This window comes from Fringilla coelebs, assembly GCF_963513975.1.
Source record: "Fringilla coelebs genome assembly, chromosome: 6".
NCBI lineage: Eukaryota > Metazoa > Chordata > Aves > Passeriformes > Fringillidae > Fringilla > Fringilla coelebs.
Window position 1 is genome coordinate 32344742 of NC_140034.1, and position 20990 is coordinate 32365731.

Sequence of the window (20990 nt, forward strand, 5' to 3'; positions counted from 1 at the left end):
CTGAAGTCACTTACCTCGCTACTGCTTTCTAGCTTTGCCTCTAAAAATACTAGCAATAAAAACACTTGTTGGTACTTATAACTGGGTTTTATTTCCTCAATTAATTATCCTAAACAAAAATAAGTACAAGATATTGTATATGAGTGAAATTCTAACCCTAAACAACTCTAATTACTTTCCCAATTACATACATATACCTGTTAAATATATAAAAAACTGTAGCAGTGTGTTATATTTACATGCAATTACCTTGAGAAAGTAATAAACATGACTTCAACCAAAAAAAAAGGCTCTGTAGACTGCTCCTCACAAACCAGAAGCTTCCAGCGCACTCTTAATAGGCTTCTATTACATTTAAGCCAATAGCAGAGGACAGGCACAAAATGTTTGTTTCCTGCAGAATGAAGACTCCCTGCTGAGAGACACCACTCTTCCTTGATATTTCTTTGAAGGAAGGCTTTGATTTACAGAAAGAAAAGCAGCTAGGAAGAAAAAAAGAGCTGCTACAACCACATGCTCATGTTTGTAGAAGCAGTTACTCAGTTTTAATCTTCTTTTCCACTAACATTTCAAAAGTGAAAGCATTCAGAACATTTAAACACCCTTCTTAGCAACAAACATTGTTTAGTGTTCAACACATATGCATACCACAGTATAATTAATTACATTTTCCATTGAGGCACTAGGGAAGATAAATGCAATCAAAAGCAAAAGATATTGTTTTAAACAAAGAATATCAGTAGTCCAGGCAGAAAATACTATATGATATGAATAATGACTGGATCCCACCAGAATGGAATGGGGAGTCCTCTGATGTCAGAAAATTAAGACAACCACATAAGGAATAGGGAAGTGTTCTTAAAAAAAGGGCAGTGACAGAGCACATACAGAGGGAGATGATTAATAGTATGGAGGTGTGTTTAATTTTGACTGAGTTTTGAATTTGGGAAATGTAACTAAGTACACAACTGATTTACTCTTTAAATTCTAATGAAGAGGTGGGGAAAAAGGCCTATGAAGATATACTTTTGAAAGAATACTCTTGAAAGGAATACTCTTGCAGGAATAATTTAGGAAATGTGAAACCTCTTCTAGAGAAGGCATTCAAATAAACCTATTTACTCCTAAACATAACTGACAGAATAGAAAAATAAAAATGGGTCATATTAAGAACCATTTCTTACAAAGTCCAGACAGTATCTTCTGTGTTCCAATGTCAACTTATTACAATGGTTTTTTTTTCTTTTGTACTACCCGAATAGTTGAAACTAAAGGCAATACCCTATGTAGAAAGAATTTCTCCATAAATAAGTTGTACAAAACATATAAAAAATAAAAAAAAATGCTTATCATGCAGCATTATGAACCCATGTACACTTCTCAGAATCTCTAAGCATAACAGTGCCAAAATGAAGAAATAAGGAGGCGAATCACACAGAATATTCTGAGTTGGAAGGGACCCACAAGGATGACCAAGTCCAACTGGAAGTGAATGGCTTGTACATGGATGGAACCTGCAACCTTGGTATTATTAGCACCCTCCTCTGAGGATAAATTAAAACCAAAATCAAACCAGACCACAGAAAAAAGAGCCAAGGAGATGATCCTACAACCCTGCTTCTTTAAGAACTGGAGGACTGTGTTAAAGGTTAGGATTTTTCACAAAATATGTGGCCATGCTTCTTACAGGGATAAAATCAATTTGTGTGATGACAACTACACTTGCCCTGCGTAGTTACAGAAGTACATGCCCAGAAAGCCATTTCTAGGTCTCAGCCTAATTTCCCTTTTTATGAGGGAAGACTTCAATGGCTAGGACATAGGCAAGTCTGAAAAATTTCCATCACAGCCCTGAAACAAAGCACTAGGACTAAAAAAAAAACATGGTGTTAGAACCATGATGGTTCTAACCATAATGGTTAATCTAGATCAGTGATGAGACTGTCATCAGAAAAAGGAAGTTCCTAGTACAACAATCTGTTCATGAATTTTGCATGAGAGATACAACCAGCGCTCAATATACCACCCATCACAAGGCCAAATAAATATCATCCTTCTAATTTATGCTGGTTTGCCCCTGAATACTTTGTTCCTTGATGACTATTGTAATAGCACCATGGGAAAGATGATGTCCTTCCTCCTCTAAATAACAGAAAAAGATTCCTAGGTAGGGTTAGGTCACTCTTTTGCTTGAAACAAAATGGAGATAAAGTTACTGAGATGAAATTGCTTAGATTGAATAAAGTGGGGGTGTACTCTAAGCCAGGTTTCTGAAAGAAAAGAGGCATAATTTTGATCGTGTCTGATAACGTTTTATACCTATGGCTGCTTGGGTGTATTGGCATGCTCTGAGCATGTGTGCCAAACAGAGGCCATAGACAAAGGAATGCTCAGTCCAGCATCAAAAAACAGACTTAAGCATGAGACAAGCCACGAGGTGCCCAACCCTGCCAAACTGGCAACCTGTACAAATACTCAGTAGCAGAATGTCGGGCATTTGCCGATTTTTTCCATCAAAAGTTTATATGCCCTTAGCTCTAATGAGAGGGAATATTTTAAGTGCAGATTTTCTGGAAAGAGAACATCCCAGCCTCCTAAGTGTGTTTTGATACTGACCTGTGCTCTGCAGCACGACTAAAAACTATGATGTATAATTAGACTATTTAAATATATAAGAAAAAATTTCCAAACCTTTACTCCAACTAACTTTATTTAACTTTGTAAACAGGATTACCCTGTTTCTGAAAATAAAATTAATAAATTCATGCTAGAAATACTGCTGATGTCATCACAGGAAACTCTTTCTAGAAGCCAAAATTCTGTTGGAAATACTCCAAGCTTTCAACTAAGCTTTGTCATAAAACTGTGATTATCAGATTTATAACAGTATGCTATCAATTTGCTTTAAAACATTCATTGCAGTATCCCTCATCTATAAATTCAATGGGATTTTTATATTCTTAGGAATCATAACAAAAAAACATTTTGTTTACCACTACTGCCTTTCATAGGTGAAAATTCATAAAATATTACATAGCTTAAACTGAAATAAACAACATGCCAACATCAATATTAAAAATATTTCTAGAAGTCACATATTGCTAGGACATTTAAGAAGGTTTTGGCCTAGGAACCCTATGTGGCTGTCAAATAGTTTGATGTAGTTTACAGGAGTATCTCCAACCTGTGCATCTGCTATGCGCTATCTTTCACTCTTAGAGATGCTGAATGATTACACTTCCATCCTGGCCTGGTAAGCTAAAGTGTCTCAAGAATAAAACCAAAGCTCTACTACAGAGTCTGTACATGCAGACATACAGGCACGCACAGGTATAAGATAAATTTACAGCCAAAATTTTCTATGTTGACATTTATCACAGAGCCCCATCTAAAAGATGGAGAGATGAATTTATTGCTACTTATCAAAATATTAAGATGCTCACCCACAAAGGACAAATCACACCTAAGTACACATTGCAGAAGGTTTCCTCCACAGCAGCCACGTTGTTTTTAATTTCTTCTTTGAATGGGACATCCTGGGAAAAAGCAGAAAGAACCTTCCCCAACAAAAATTGCATGCTTTTTCCTGACTTTGTAACTTAGTACAGAGTACAGAGCGCAAGCAGGCCAACAAAAATAATTCCTCTTTCCTACAGAGATTAAAGAACAGTGCTAACTTGCAGCAAGGAATGAGGAAATCCTGCATTTGCCAGTAGAGATGTGTGACAACAGGTGCATGCCTTCTTCTTGCCTTAGAGGGACGTGCACACTTCCATAATGAAAACTTTACGGTGTTGACACCTACTAACCAGAGAAATTTTAAGCATTACTTCAACATTACCACAGCTAGAAACCACAGTTATTGCATTGAAATGTGATGCTACATGTCGTATCAACAGGAAGAGAAAGGAGAAATGAAAAGCCCAAATCAACTTGTTAAGTATATGCATACAAAAGGTACATGGAACAAAGTCCAGTACCTGGAAAACACAAAACTCCACTGCTTAATACACTTGATTGTCTTTAACCAGAAGGCTTCAGGCATGAGCAGAGCAATGAGCAATTGTTTACAAATATAACCACTGGATGAATGGCACCATCCTGCTTTGAAGGCATATATCTATCTCAACCATGAACTAAGGATGACCAGTGGAAAGGGGAGTTTAGAAGGAATGAAAAAGATCATTAAAAGTACATATATAGGACCCAGGTTGGAGATGATAAGAGAAGTCAGGAGGCAGAAAAATTGATGACATAGTAAAAAAAGTAATAGACAAATACAACAACACTGTTGAAGCCAAAGAGGACAGCAGTGTGACAAAGATATACTGAATAAGTAACACAAGAGCACAGAAGCAAGACAGTTTTCATGGAGTCTTTCATTGTCTAAGAAAAAGCACATTTCCAATAATAATCTGTTTGATGGTGTTAAATAAACAAAATCAAGAAAGCAGTGTAGTTACACTTAAGCCATGTTAGAGATATAAAATGGGAGGAGATCAAACAATAACTATAAGTAACACTACATGAATTTAGAGATGGGTGAGTAGTCAAAGATGCTTTGTTATTTTAAGATTGCAAACACCACAATATAGCAAAGTTGTAAAACAGCAGAGTTGTTACCTTAACTGGCAATTACATTTTGGAAGAGGGATGATCAGTACATTGAATTGACAGAAAATTTTATCATTATTACCTAGAAGTCCATTATATTTAAAACAGGTCCCATTACAGACATCAAATCCCAGCAATGATTTCTCACATAGAGTATCAACACATAACTAATACTTATGATGCAGCTGGCAATATTACTCCACACCATCATATTGATGCAGTTCAACTTTACAGTCATTTACATAAATATTATCTTTCTTTTCCATATAAACTAAAAGCATTATTAAGGGTTTAACTGATCAATATTTTAATATAATTTAGTTTTTAAAATTCAACATGCGTACAAAATGATTTCATTTTATTAAATCTTAGTGCAACATGTAATTTTAAAATATTTTTTACAAATCCTTTAAGCAGCCACTTCATTCTTATCCACAGTATAGAGGAAAACACTATTAAATTTATTTAATCATGAGTGAAATGTTTACATTTTGTCAATCTACAATTAATTTTATTGCTCTCTTCTAGTGTGTAATAGCTGTTAAATGAAGAAAATAAGATTTTCACACTGATATTTTCCCAGGTGAAAATGCTACCACATTTCACCCTGAAACATCTCTGTACAAACACATAATTAGAATGAAGTCTCGTAAAACCTGAATAAACAAGATTTGCTTGAAGCTCGACAACAGCTTGACAAGCAACTTTAGCACCTGATAGATACTTTTTGAAGAAATAATATAGAGAGTGGCATATCTCAACTTTATTTAGATAGGCTGTCCTTTTCCCCTTTATTTGGTGCAATGTCTTATGAAAATGTTTTATTCAGCAATTTCTACTTTTATGGACAAAACCATGCTTATTTAGAAACCAGACACCACATGATACCATATGAATTAAAATAGAGATATTTGCTATTTATCTGCTATATTCTACAATGACTATCAATGCACAGAATAGTGTTTCTGTGTTCAAAAGTGTTTGCTAATTTCTGGAGAGACTGTGATACAACAACATATTACAGTATTGTCTGGTTGACAAATTACCTTCCAGATATGTGGTAGGGCTTTATGTTACTCTCTTCCCTTTAGAAGGAAAGAAAGGAACTGTGGCAGAGGTTAGGAAGAAATTATTCTTTTTTTCTGGAAGCTGCCTAATACAGACTCAGGATCAGGTATACTGAATTCAATCAGTACAAGGGCTAAAACTAGAACAAGACTATGTGTAACAACAAACCTCATCATCACCTTTATGAACAGTAAATGATGCACATGATGTAAGACCTTCTCCCGGACCAAACAACAATTACTTTTATCTTGAGATTTTCCCACAGATATACTTTATTTTGCATAAAAAAGATAAGAATTATGCTTTTTGGAGCAAGCTTCTACAGGTAATCAAAGCTCCCAAAAGCATCGTCACATTTATTATTTTTGTTCTTCATCATCCTCCCCAGCTGCATACCTTTCTGCAAATTTTAGCTATTCCAATAACCAAGTGTATATTTTCCTAATACTACTTTGCATTAAAAAAAAAAACCTCCTTAATAATTAACAATCACACAATGCATTTGGCCATGAGATTGCATGAACGTGGAAAAAAATGATTCCTAGAGGTGTACAGACATCTGATAAATTTAAATTTAAGACTTTGGTAAATATATCTAGCTTCTGTTTTAAAAGTACCTACTAGAAGTAGGAGGACACCTTTTTTCAAGTAGGTATCAGTATCTTGGTTGTGCCAAGAGATAATTGGTATTTACACTTATATGTGCAGATACACACTATGACATGCATACATATTCAATATACATTTGAAGTATTTCTGACTTTATATATTTAACCAAAACCCAAAAAGAGATGTGTAGGTAGGCTTTTGGCAGGAATTAATCAGCTTCCAGCGTAATATATTAGAAATCAACACAAATACAGGCAGCAAAGGTGAATCTATCTTACATAATGGCTTGCTTTGATGTGCATTTAAATCTGCTGTCTGCCATGAAGAAATTCAACACATCATCAAATGTGCCACTGGATTATCACAAACGGCCAAGCAGACAAAGCCACAATTGAAAAATAACTACATGTATTATTCTTTCTATATAAAATTCTTTTCATTAATGCTCAGCAACACGCATTTGGCAGCTGAACTGGGTATTTTTTTGAAGCAGCAGTTAACAATGCAATCCACAAAACAAAGATAAGCTCAGTGGTTTCCAGGAAACTGAAAGATGAAAGAATGCGGAGAGAGTCAGACATGGTTTCAAATGAAGAACAAGTGAACTAAGGTCAAACTGAAACCTAAAAGAAATTCAGCAAGGGCCCAGATACCACAGTACAGATACATTTCAGTTGGATTGAGATTTCACAATGCATTTCAACAATGCATACAATACCTTCTTTGGTATATTAATTCACCAGGGACAATTTTTTTCAAAGTAAAGGAGGAACTCAGATTCCAAAGCCCTTAGTTTCACTAATTTAAGTGCAATATTTAGCAGATTTGATGTGTTTATATCAAATGTAAATTAGATTAAGGTTTTATCTTCTGGCTTTTTTTTGTGAGTTTACTCCCAGATTTAGCTGAGACTATGAAGTCTTACAGCATATATGAGGTTAACTGTAGTGGAGGAATCCATAAATGTTATTATTTCAGAAGCCAGCACCTACTAAATAGCCTCCTCCAGAAATATGATTAATGTATTCATTCCCCTTGAAGAGAAGGTCATTACCATTATACAAATAAATTTAAACAATCCATTTTACAGTAGTGAAGAAATACAGCATTCTACCATACATACCAAGAAAAGCTAACAGAGTTACCTTTATACCTACTGCAAGTAACGTCCTAACACACAAAGCCAAATTCTGTTTAGATAAACTAGTCATAATTTCTACTTAGGAAGTGAAAACCAAAAATATTTTGTCCAAGGGACTTTTCAAAATACATTTTAACATAAATTCCTTCAGATACTATGTTTGTAAAATACTGTATTATACAACTATCAAAATAACAGTCCTAACGGCTGGCAAATCAGCTCCTCTACTCAGAGCAGAGAATTTGTTTATAATTTTACATAGCAAATTACAGTGGTTTAGGAAAGACTAAAGGAGAAATTGAAATGCAATGTGAATTTTAAAAGCATGGATTTTAAATACCAAATTTTTTTTAAAAAGTAGAAAAATAACTATGCTAAAAGCTGCACACATGGGCTCTTGCCACAGGTAAGAGGCAAATCTCTCACAACTTGCATTTTATAAAGCAGAAATGACAACTCACTATATTACCAGCCAAAATATCCCCAGAACCATGCCTAGGCATTCCTCTTCTGACACAGTGAAGAGTGCCACCTATTGAATAAAAACCAGTATTTCCAGAAATCATTAAATTATTCTGGAAACATGCAGTCTAAGGACTCCCTTCCTCAACCCAAGCTTTCAGTTTAGTTTTTCATCATGCAGTGTCTTGGTAGAGACCAGATTTGCCAAAATATTACTTTGGTATAGAAACAAGGTCCAAACAGAACTGCATATAAGATATCTGATTTAAGGGAAAAAAAATCAATTATGTGTGTCTCATTAAAAAGAAAAAAAAAGCACTCTTTTTTTAAGGCTGTTCTTTTTTCACTCAAGAAAGTGTATCCTTTCTATATACTTAACTTTACTGTTAGAAGGAAAAACCTACTTGCATTCAGACCTGAACACTTTACCTTCACTGACAAATGAAGTATCTCACAGAGGACCTACTACTCACATAGTTGACATCCACATGCCATGATCTCAGTCATGCTACAGAGCAGTAATGATCAGAAGACAGTGTGTGTCCCCCCTAAGGAAGCCCTGCCAGGTGCTGCATAGCAGACAGCAATGCTACACATTGGTGCAGGTGACATTCTGTATTTATAAACAATGTAAATTTGCATTAGTCTATCAATTTGGAATTTTAAATACACACAATCCAGTCAAGGAAAAATGGGTGGTGCATTGCAAGAGTCTGCATGTAATGTGATACCAAACAAAACTGTTATAACCCAAACAAGTTTTGGAACTGACCCATTTATAAACAAAATATTTGAATGAGTCAGCAGCCCACTGCATTTCCCAGGCCTGCTGCAGACTATCATGCAATCCCCAGACACACTTCCTCAGATTGTGCTTGCCTCATGAGCAAGGTCAGTAGCAACAAAAAGTGATATAAAGGTCAATGGGTAGAAAAATATTACAATATGCAGACTTACTTTATCTGATTACCCATTAACCTACTCAATATACTAAAGCTCACAGATTTTCCCTATTTATTTGCCTCTCTCTTTTAACTGTTTAATACAACATAATAGTGTATTAAAATGAAGTTCTACTATTGTTTTGGAACTGTGAATAAATAAGAATTAAATATGCTTCCTTACTGTAGTCACACACACCCAAGTGAACAGCCTCTAAAACAATCACTGTTTCCTTGTCTGAAAAGTCTTTGTTCCCATACTTCATGTATACTCCAGCACTGCCAGAACAAACCTTGCTTATGTTGAGTAGCTGGAGCTTGTGCAACTACAGCAATGGTGCCATAAGTAATTGACATTATACCACTGTGGTTATGCTGCCACCTGAATCACAAAGCTTTTGACCTGCATTGGAAATCCCTCTTTGACGGTGATAAGTGATGACAGGAACAATACTTTTCCTAACTCTGATTATTGTGGAGAGTAAGCCTCCTGCTGAATAAAGACCTCCAAGAGAAAAAGGTGGGCTACATGGGTCTTTGATCAGTGACAACAAACTTAGATATTCATGTTTTTCTTACTAAGTGAAAAACTCTAAAATCAGCTATACACAAAAAATAAATTTCTACAGTGCACAGACATAAAATGCTATTTTTCTTTCAATTTAGTGATAATAAAGAAAGATTACCACAATAACTTAGTATATACAATATTCTCATCAGACCTGGTCCTTTAAAGAACACTGAAGTACATGAGCCATTAAAAAATCCTTTTAGGATGCATTATTTATGCTATGCAATCCTGAGGAAGAAGAGACGAGGATAATGTCTTTGACTTTGAAAGATCCTATATTAAAGATAAGTATGCATTGCAACTGAAAAAAAAAAAAGATTTCCCCAGACTAAGAATAATTATTTGAGGCTTTTGCCTGCATATTTCTTGGGGGATTCCTTCAGAAATTTACATAAGGTTAAAAAACTTGATTTTATTTAAAGACACAAGGAATTATAAACTCCAGTGTTCCCAGACTGAGGGAAGAAAAATATGACAAAAATAGGAAACTTACAAGCCTTCTCTCTAGGGATTCCAGCTGATAATCTATTTCTTTCAGACGGTTCTGTTGATCACGCTTTTCCTTATTGTCCCGCAGAACCTTTTCACCTGGAATTGTTTCTAGGATTCTGCCTGGATAAGGCAGAGGCTCCTGAGAAAACAGTTGACAGAAGTTAACCACGTAACTTTATATTGCTTCACAGACAGATGAGGGCTCTTCTGCTTTCTACTAAGAAAATAGTGAAATGCTTAGAATAACACATCAATGTCAAATTCTGCAAATGCATAGTTTTCATTATGTATATTTTCAAATACAATAGCTAAATATCAGGCAAAACATATTTCAATAAAATAATTCTTACCCCTTGCATTTTAAGAGGAATTTCTTAGTCTCCAGATCTAAAACCTGGATGCTTAATTTCTACTACAGCAATAAAAGTGCTCTGACAATAGGGGTGACTGAATGACTGGTTCAAAGTTTTCTCCTCTTAACCATACTAGGATCAGAATCATGCCAGAAGGAAAAGGAAAAAATTGAGCCAAAATGACATCTTTTTTTTACTAGGTATCATGGTACACGAGGAAAAACCCTCTCTCTGTAAGTTGGAGTTAATTGCCCAGCCTTTATTAAAGATTTGGGTTACACATCCTCACACCCTTCAGTAGGTTTGGACTAGATTCTGAAGTTTGCATCAGTCCCAAATACAATCAGGTTTCAGTATGACATGCAATTCAGTTCATTGAGAATGAAAGTATTGGCAGAACTGCAAAGTTATGCTGCATCCAGAAAAAAAATCCAGAGCTTTCTCTTGCAAACCATAGATTCTATAGAAAAATCCAATAGCAGCAAAGGTAAAAAGCCTAAGCAAAAAACCTTCCCCTATTTTGATAATCAATTCAACCCAAAGGGACATGAGCAGCCATAGAATAAAAAAGTATTCATTCTTACTTTCAGAAGCAGCTCGAGAAATTTTAATAGACACACAAGGAAAATAATTCCAAGTAGCATGACTAATTGGAAAGAAAAACAACTTTCACAATTCAACATTCAACAGTAAATTCCTCAGCTACAATATACAAAAAACTCTATCTCTAAACAACTTTCTCTAAACATCAAACAAATCTATGAGTTCTGACATTTAAATCAAAATAAGTTTATTGAAGATAAATTTACTGTCATTGTGCTACTGCCAACTATTACTGATTGTAAATATAAAATCAAAACTTTTCACTTATTTTTACTTATTTTTAATTGTTAAAATAAGTTTTTCTGTAACAATCATATTTTCTGCTTCATTCTGTATTGCTTTCAAAATTATTCATAATAATCTATTTGATATTTGACCACTCTGGAGAATTAAGCTGCTGCTTTCTCATAAGTAGTTCTTACAGCCTCACTTCTCTCATCCCAGAATAGTAACTGATAGAAACTCACACAACATAAGTCAAGGCTTTTCTCCACTTGCTAATTTTTTAACATTCTTCTCAAGATATCATGAAATAAATGTATAAAGTATTATATCAAGGAAAACATTTTATTGTCAATGTTTCGCACACTTCAGAATAAGTCTTCTTTCAATTCTAAAGCACATGTACATAGTAGAGAAGTCCATTCAAGATTATTTTGTCTTTCATATTTTTAGATCTGTAGAAAATAAAACTGGTAAACATTTTACACAAGGGAAAATACAAATGCTAAGAGCCAAAGCTGTAACAAACATAATGCCAAAGAGAAATACGCAGCACTTCAAATATCTATAATTATTTGTTGCGTTCCCTCTCCTCCAAATTTTTATAAATAAATAATAACAAAATCCCACCTAATTAAGCATATTGGGGTCATACAATCATCTTGAGGCATAAACTGGCTGATCAGTTTATTAACCTGCTTCTAACCATGCTCTGAAACAGATATCATCTGTGAAATTCATCTGTTTCGGCAAAGCATAGGCATAGAGCATAGGCTATCAAGGACATCATTAATTGAAAAAATTAGTGTATCTTCTGAATTTTGAGTATTTACCTAATCTTAAACTACTAACTGTAGATCTCTTCTATAATAGAAAAAGGGAATATTTTCCTGACTAGAAAAAACCTCAATCAGTTATGAAAGAACTCCTCATGGAAATACACATTATCTTTAAGACAATCCAGCCTACAGATATTATTGTTTCTTTAAATACCATGTTCATTTGCTTTAGTTTTCAGGTAGTTTTTCAAGCTAGTACTCATCACACACGGTCTTACACTTTATATTCTTCAGCCTATCATTTTCCTGTTTCTTTCAGGATTAAATTCAACTAAATTTATTCTTCCCAAAAAATATTAAGTAAGACAGAAACATTTTTAAATATTTAGTTGATTTGGCACCAGAGCAAAGAAACATTTCGGAGAGAAATGCAGTTTTGAGGAGAACCATTTCCATGCAAAAGAGAACATTAGTCATGGAAAAGCATTCTTAATCCTGCTGGACTCCTTGCACAAAAAGATGAACATGTCTGCTCCTCTGTTACAGCTCAGCCATGGTATTGCAGGATAATTGAAGCCCATTATTAAAGACTTCAGAGTGAGAGAATAGTTCTTGTATCCTGGCAAAGTATCCATCAGTGACAAAAAGGACATCTCCCACTGAGGCAACAGTGATTAAGTGTCTGCATTTTGGAAGCTACATCTAACACAATTCTTGGAAGAAAAGAATGTGCAGCTTCATCATATGCAACTCTAAGCTAATTCTAAATTATAATCATAGAACTACAATGTCTAAAAGCTTTTTACATGCTGCAAAACAAAACTGAAGGGTACTGCTTTTCACTAATGAAAGGTAACAAGGAATCAGCTACCTGGTTTTGGTTGTTAGGTTTATTATTACTCAAAAATGATAATACATTACTCTTTAATTAGCATACACCTAAATGCAAGTTTCTATTCAAATTTTTCTGGGCTATTACCTGAAAGGAAGCAACAACAATAACTTGGACAAACATTTCCAAACAGAGCATTCATTATCACAGGGAAGTCACATTAACTTCAAGCTGATGTCTTGCAACACTGAACACAAAATCAGGCAATCACTGGGAAGCTCAGGGTAACAACTGCATTTGTTATGTGATTACCCACAAGGGCTCCCTCTTTTTCACATAGTAGATCCCAGCTGGTAAATGATCAACATGAAAATGTGACTCTATGGAACTGAGCTCCAGAAAATACTGCTACAGGTAAAACAAAACCTCACGTTCAGAAAGAAGCCAATAAAAATGACATTAAAGTGCCCTTACAAAAGGAGAAAGAAACCAAACCCACAGGTATTTTAGCCTTTCAAAGAGATGTTTCTCATACCCTGGTAACTGAAAACAGTTTTGTGAATGAACATTTTTACAGATATTCTCTGATACATCAGTTCTGGCCATAAAACGAAAATATTACATAAGTATATAAGCTTTGTGCAAATAAATGAAAAATAAGAATTAGGGGTTTTTAGTTGAGGTGTTAGAACATGGGTTGGACTCGATGATCTTAAAGGTCTCTTCCAACCTAAAAATTCTGTGATTCTGTGTGATTCTGTGATTTTGGTTTAAACCCCATTATAGTAGAGGCAACAGTACCAGGGCATGGGATAAATTGGAGTCTTCTAAGTACAAAATTCAAACAATCATTCCTCAAGGCTGAGACCTTGATTCTTAATCTTCAAATCTCAATATTGCAGGCAAGGCAAAAAGACAAAGGCCATTAAAAACAAGGGACATACAATTTCAATCTATCTTCTACAGTCTTTAACATTCCTTATCAGTCATTGCCTTATCCTTCAGATCATAAGTGAACAGGCACTTTTGGTATCCTGAGATAAGAAGAAACTTAATTCTAATTCCCAAAAGTAAACTGTAATGGATAATTTGTTACTATGCTGAAAAAAACACCTTCATGCAGATAAAAACGTAGGAGTTACCAACTTCTGAAAATGTATCTTGGAAGTGTGGAATCAACAACTCTTAAAAACAAGTCAGTTCTTGAATTACATGTGACTCAAATTAGCAACAAATTATTTTTCCATTGTTTTCTACAGCTAAAATTTCTCACTTCACTCCTTAACACATACACTTTATGAATAAATAGATGATCCTAAAGAAAAGTGCAAAAGATACAAATCTAGCCATATGCAGCATTGATCTCAACACACGCTTCAAATAAAATATCTGCAGACAAGCTCTGATCTGTAACCTACCTGACATATCTGGCCTGGACTTTTTGAGCTAGAGCTGGAAAGAGCAGGAAACCTCCCATCAGAGAGTAGCCGTTGAAGCTTAATGTCTATCTCATTCAGGAGATGAAATTCCATCAGTTCAGGTGTGTACCCTTCTCCTGGTGCCTGCCAGACAGGAATATTCTCCTGTTGGAAGTACAGAAATACTTAAGCTTCATTTGCAAAAGAAACAGACTTTAAGGGCAGTTGCATATGAAGTGTATTTATTTTTCAGATACACCATACATAATAGTAAACTGTATATTTTCATCCAGTATACAGCTGAAATCTCCTAATATTCATGTCCCTAGCACACTAAAGAGCAGCTATGGACAGAACAAGTAGAAACATTCATACATTCATCACTTTTAAATATAACCAAGGAGCAACTTAAATGGACAACCACTTTCCATCTGATAAAGGAGCCAAAAAGTGAGAAAACTTAACCAAAACTTGGTTTGTAATGAAACTGCAGAGGTTGATACTTCAGCAGAAACCACCTGGAGCCAAATCTCAAACGGAGATGTGATGCTTTCAAGGTACCACCGAAGAAGAAAACAAGGCATTCATAGGAAATCAAAGGAACTGCTCTGAGGTCAGCAGCTGCCATCCTTCTAGAGCCCCTATGTGTTATCACAGAAACCCTGGGAGAGACACAAAGCAGAGAGTTCTTTTCCTGATCATGATTTACATGACTTTACCCTCTTGATAGCAGCTAACACCTGAATAACACGTGAATATATACTCCTACTACATACAGTTGCACATGGTGAGTGAGATAGGCCACTTAAGCCAAGCAAATGAGCTCATACCCACACACAGATGCAGGTCCTCCACAGCAGCTTGGCACTCCCTGCCTCACACTCAGGCAAGCAAGACTGCACAACCCCCCTCCACTGAGTATGAGAGTAGCAGGTTGCATCTCTGTCCTGACCACAATGAAGCAGTAGATAGGACCTTAGAAGAGGAAGGATGTATGGAAGAACATGCATGCATTGCTAGATTCCTGTCGTTTTCCTACCAGAACAGCACCTTGCCCTAAGACTCTAACATCTGCCTTGCAAGAAATTCATGTCCACCATTTGTTTCCAGCTTCCAGATTAGTCCTCTGGCTATTCAAGCAATTGCACCCATACAAGAGGAGGAAATATCAGCTTCCAATTACAATACCACTGCTGTGAGGTCATTTGTGGTTCATCCCCATCACCCTAAAGCATGTTAGTTGCAAAAAGAAAAAAGATGCATACCCCAAACACGTGTCATAAATTATCTTCATAATAAATGAAAAAAAAAGGGATAGAAGAAAAGAAAGTCATCCTTTTTGTGAAACAAAATCAGTTCTAATGCTTTCTCATACAAGTATGATGAGACACAACTAATGAGCCTGACCAGACCTGAGCTGACTCCAGAATAGCCACTCACAAATGTCTCAGATGCTTGCCAGCTCTGTGGAGACATCTGTTCAGGTGAGACAGCGACCACAAAAACATAAGTATCCAGCATGGTACTACATTTGTGCCATGTTAACCACCTCCTAATCAGAGAATGAAAATCACAGAGCAAAAACACAGAAATGACTCTACAGGAGTCCGGTAAGATGTAACTGGGCTCATTAGCTACAGCTCAGTGTCTGTATCCCATACTCCAAATATCCAAATTACCCCAGCAGTCATTTTACTCAGGATGAAATGGACTCACACATTGCCTTTTGTATTTTCAGGATAGTTTTGTTTGGAAAATAAGCTTCTGTCCTGTCAATGTTTCCTGTGTGTTAACTCAGAACAATACTTTTATAACAGCACGGTCAGTGCTTTCTGTGGAACATCTGAAACAATTATACCCCTGCAGCTTCAGCTTTGACAATTAAATTAGCATGAATATGTGTACTTCTAAAATATTTTAAACACTCATAAAACATTCTTTCAAGAAGTGAGAAATGTTGTCTGGATATTTGGCATATATAGTAATATAAGTCAAATGAGGTTATCTAATCCACATTACACCATACAGAGGAATTCATAGAACAGAACCAGATCTGCCTTGATTGACAGACTCCAAAATATTACTCCAGCCAATATGATTGCACCAGCTTTTTAAAAGTCAGAATTAAATAAGATGAAAGAGGCAATCAGCTGGATAGTTACCTGGGCCAGCTTGAAGTTGTCTAGATTATTCATTAGCTGATCACTTCCTCATGATTTTTGTTATAAAGTAGCCACAGGAAATGCCTCACCCATAAAAAACTTCACATGTGGGAGAGGAACAATCCATCACTAGACTAGACAGGTCTAAGTAACTATTATCCTTTCTTTCACTCTACTTTGATAGGGGAGTTAGGAGCTTTCTCCAAAGAAATGATCTAATACAGACTAGAGCAACCCACAAATTCCCATTCTTTTCCATGGTATCAAGAACATACAGCAACACACGTGTCCTGTAAGATGATCTACTTCATATCTAATATTAACAATGAAATCTCTATAGATACATACCAGCATGATAGTGACATATGCCAAATACAAAATATGGACAAATGTTACACTTTTCCATTGCCCTGATGCCTTGACAATTGAAGCAAAATAACCCCCATACTGTTAGTTGGAATTTGCATTAGCTACTCTGCATAAATGCCTCTAAATTCTATGACAGACACTAGCTTAAAGAGAAAAGAAAACCTAGTAACTACACATTTTGAGAGAATACTTTTGCAATCAGTAAAATAAATTATTTTTAAAAGGCCACTATTCCCTAAGTCAGAAAGCTATGTTTACTAACAGAAGGTTGTTTAAAACATCTCCAGATCTTTAAATGATGACATTTATCAAACTGAAGATCATCTCCTAGAAACAGTGATTAATGGGACAATCACTCTCTTACTCTCCATGAGGATAATTTTTATTCACTTCAGCTCCTGCTATTCACTAAAGTATACAGACTGTGCATTGTTTAACTATATTATGTTAAATTATATAGAAGTCTAATGCTTAAGCAGACTTTATGTACTTTTAAGACAGACTGGGTTGGAAACCACAGAAAGATGTCACATTATCTTTCTAGATGGACACACAAGCTTCATAAATGTGTATTTCCCCAGTTACTGCATTTTGAAGTCCATTTATCAGTTGTCAAAAAATTGTTGTTGGGAGATTTTTGCAAGTAGTTGCTGGCCTTTCTCCCTGAGACTACAGCACTAACCACTCACATTGATACTCCACAACTTCACATTTTATGCAAAAAAAAAAAAAAAAAAAAGGTAATTTTCTCCAAGTGTTGTTCTAAGGTTTCCTCCTCCTGTGCCTAACTTCTATTTTAGGTTCTGATGTTAGTAAAATTAACAAAGAGAATTAACAGTGAGAATTCATTTTTGGAGACAAATTCAACAGGATCTATCCATATTTTCTGTCATATCTCAGTAGGGTATTTCATGGTAGAACTAAGACCAAATTTAGATTTACTGTAAAAATAAGCCAAATACAACAGAACGGTACAGATTAATTTGTCATACCTCAAGGTCTTGCAATTCAGTTTCATCTTCTGTATCTTTCAGTAGTTCAGTTAGCCTTTTCCTTTCTCCCTCAAGCATAACAAATTGGTTTCCTGAATCCCTTGCTAGCTGAAATATTTACAAGAAGAAAAAAACCCATGCTTAAGAACTCCACTAACTCAAACACCTCCAAAACAAAGCTTTTAAACTCTATGAAATTAACAGCCAAATCTTGTTTATTACAATAATACAAATTAGCACTTGGACAGAAAAATATAGCAGCCTACATATAATAAATTTATAATCTTATCTTAGTCTTTGACATAGTGGGGAGGTAAATATTTTTCATTGGATGAAAAATCATGATACCTACTAGGTCTTCACAGGAAAAAAAACCCCAAAAAATCAAGGGATGTATTTTCTGACAAAATGTGGTCTCATCCAGTCTACACATGAACAACCTGTACATCTATCCCTTATTTATGCATCAGGTTAACAGTAAATAATGTTAAGTTCATTTAACAGTAAATAAATTTCTTAAAAGTCTTAGGATGTTGCCCTTAAAAAAACCTATGTCCAGGCACAAACACAACAATTCAGTTTCCAGTATTTTTATCAAATGCATAGAAGCAGTATTATCCTAACCAATATGAGCATCCAAGTTGAGAACTGCCTAATGCAGCACTCTGCCATAAACAGCAGTTTTAACAGAAAGGTAATTTCTTCATTTATGCCTAATTAGCTTCTAAAGTTCCTGATTTTAAGAGAAAACTGCCTCCAAAAGTACTTACCGACTAATTCCTAGCTAACATTTTGAAAATGTTATTGGTTTTATGCCTCAATGCTTACCTCAATGTTTTTTTTAATGAAATGCAGGCTGGTTTTATTCTTGCTATGTGTTTTCTCTGCTGTTTTTTCTGTTTCTAATTCACTTGGATAATCTGATGTTTGAGGAAAAAAAGTTGCTACATTAAAATCATTCCTATTTTGATTCTACAAGAACTGTAATAACACCAATCCCATTAAAATCTTTAGCAAATAGATAGAGTCAATAGATACTTTTTGTATGATGTTTTCATTATTTGTGTAAACAGTATTATGTATTATTGTATTTAAAACATACTATTGCCAAAATCTAATTTCATTTTCAACTTTTTATTATATGAAATCACTCAATGTTACAAAGGCTAAAATTCTTTTGGATTTCTGACCTCAAAAATGTTAAACATGGTGGCCTTAAAAGCCACAGCATTCCTTTAAACCCTATCATCGTTGCAGTTTTCTCATCATTACAAAACCAGACAATAATTTTTTTGAAAACCACAGAATTATCTGGAGACATATCAAGCACATTTTTCTAAATAAAACAGCTGAAAAACAGATGATATAGTTGATATTATTATAGCACAGCTTATAAAACAAACATTGTTAAAGAATAAAACTCATCATAGAGCTGTAAATTTATTAAACACACACATGATTTTCTAACAACAATCCAGGACCAAAAAAAAAGGCATGATTCTGTTTTTCAGAGACTTTTACCATGCTTAAAATAACAATTCTTTTACAAACAGCAAATATTTGTCACATTAAATAACAAGTCTAAGCAAATATAATCAACTTTTAAATTTCAAGAACTACTTCAAAAGCAGGCATGGAACTTTTTGCTTTTCTGGAAAGCAGCAATTTGAAAACTGAGCAGGTTATTTCCCTACAAAAAAATGAACTTGACATGTTAGATAATAGAAGACAGGCTATATGGAAATAACTTTTTTTCAGAGTGAATAGAATGAAAGCAAACTCCCAAAGGTATGAAATAAATTCCATGCATCCTTTACACACAAACTTTAAAGGACTGAAGTGTTGGATCTGACCAAGAAAACCCCTCACAGTTCAAATGCACAACTGTTTTCTGAAAGCATCCTAAGCCTTCTTTACCATTACCAGGCAACATCATGTGTCAAGGAAATGGATCATATTGCAATCAATATAAAGCATGTAAGCATGTAAGCATCAATATAAAGATGACAAGTTGCATCCTGAAATGAGCAGAACACAACAAACACCAACATAACATGCAAGATATAGCTTAAAAGTAAGTATATCTTTCACTTGGCTGTAGAACAGCATTTTTGAGAGGGAGCTATCATACAGAACATCTCAGAATATTGAAGAAAGAAGGGACAGACATGGATCACTGAGACAAAGAATACACTGAAGACTGCCAAGGGTAATTAAAAGAGAGATTGCAGCTAAACAAATTTTCCATATGCATTTTGGTAGATTTGGCACATATTTCAAAGATTTGGTATAAATCTTGATCAGACTGATGAAGTAACAGCATGAAACTAATGCATACATTCTTCTTCACAAGCTCCTCTTGTTCTTGGTCTGCCTTTATGACAGCTGTGACACAGAAATCCAAAAGCAACCAAAACAGTAATTCTTAGCTATTCAGACACCACATGAAAAGCCTCCAGCAAAAATAGTAAAAGTCATTAGAAGCAATATATATTGCTCACAAGCTGTAAGTGATCTCTGCTTCATGCATTCCCAAAGTAGGAATGTGCAGAACATCTCAAAATAGTGCAAGTGATAGCAACTCCCAACCATGCCTGTACTGGAAGCTCAGAAGTCAGTGCTGTATTGAATACTGGTAATGAAACCTGCCATTGTTATTCAAGGGCATTCCAGCACAACTCAGAAATTTTGGAGAAAGAAGCTGAGGCCAAGCTTTATTTTAAGGGAGGAATAAAAATACATGGTAGAAAGAGAGAGAAATTAAAAGCTTCAGCCCACAAGGATAAGGTCACATACTGGGGAACTAAGACAAGTGCTAAAATGATAAAGAAGCTGAGTTCCATGTTCAAAAATTAAAACATGCAGTCACATTCTACAAACTGCAGAGATATTGCTGCCATCGATGCTTCAGCCTTAAAGAATGCACTTATATTGCATCTTTGTCATCTTAGCCAGTCACCAGGAAGATAGATTCCTTCTGTTTACATAGAATGGTAGTTGACAAAGAAATAAAAATTGCTGCTGATAGCAATGGCAGTTGAAGCTATTATTCTTATATCACAACACATGTGAAAAGTTACTAACCCCACAAATTTGAATTGCAAATAGGAAAAGAATAGAGGGATACAAGCACAATTCCATTTACTTTGACATGATGGACACACTACACCACTAACAGCATTTGAAATGTCTGTACAACGCATGATAACACATGGTCCCTAAAAGAATCAGCAGGTGGTTGAGTTTTGCCAGAAAGTACTTATTTCATAAAAGCAATGCTGACTTTACAAAAATCAGGATAGCAAAACATAAAATAAGTTGTCTGAAGATTTATGTTTGACACAAATCCGTATGATTTCTGC

General features: G+C 35.0%; 1 protein-coding gene across 1 annotated transcript in view; it reads right to left on the reverse strand.

Moving 5' to 3' along the window:
* Positions 1-20990, reverse strand: part of FSIP1 (fibrous sheath interacting protein 1) — a gene marked incomplete at its 3' end in the record, with an annotated part of 65250 nt that overhangs the window by 38195 nt on the left and 6065 nt on the right. Inside the window, exons 7-10 of the mRNA XM_084207395.1 lie at positions 18457-18548; positions 17629-17736; positions 14106-14270; positions 9900-10037 (exon numbers count right to left, since the gene is read on the reverse strand). Coding sequence (XP_084063521.1) covers positions 9900-10037; positions 14106-14270; positions 17629-17736; positions 18457-18548 — 503 coding nt within the window. The remainder of the gene's footprint in view (positions 1-9899; positions 10038-14105; positions 14271-17628; positions 17737-18456; positions 18549-20990) is intronic.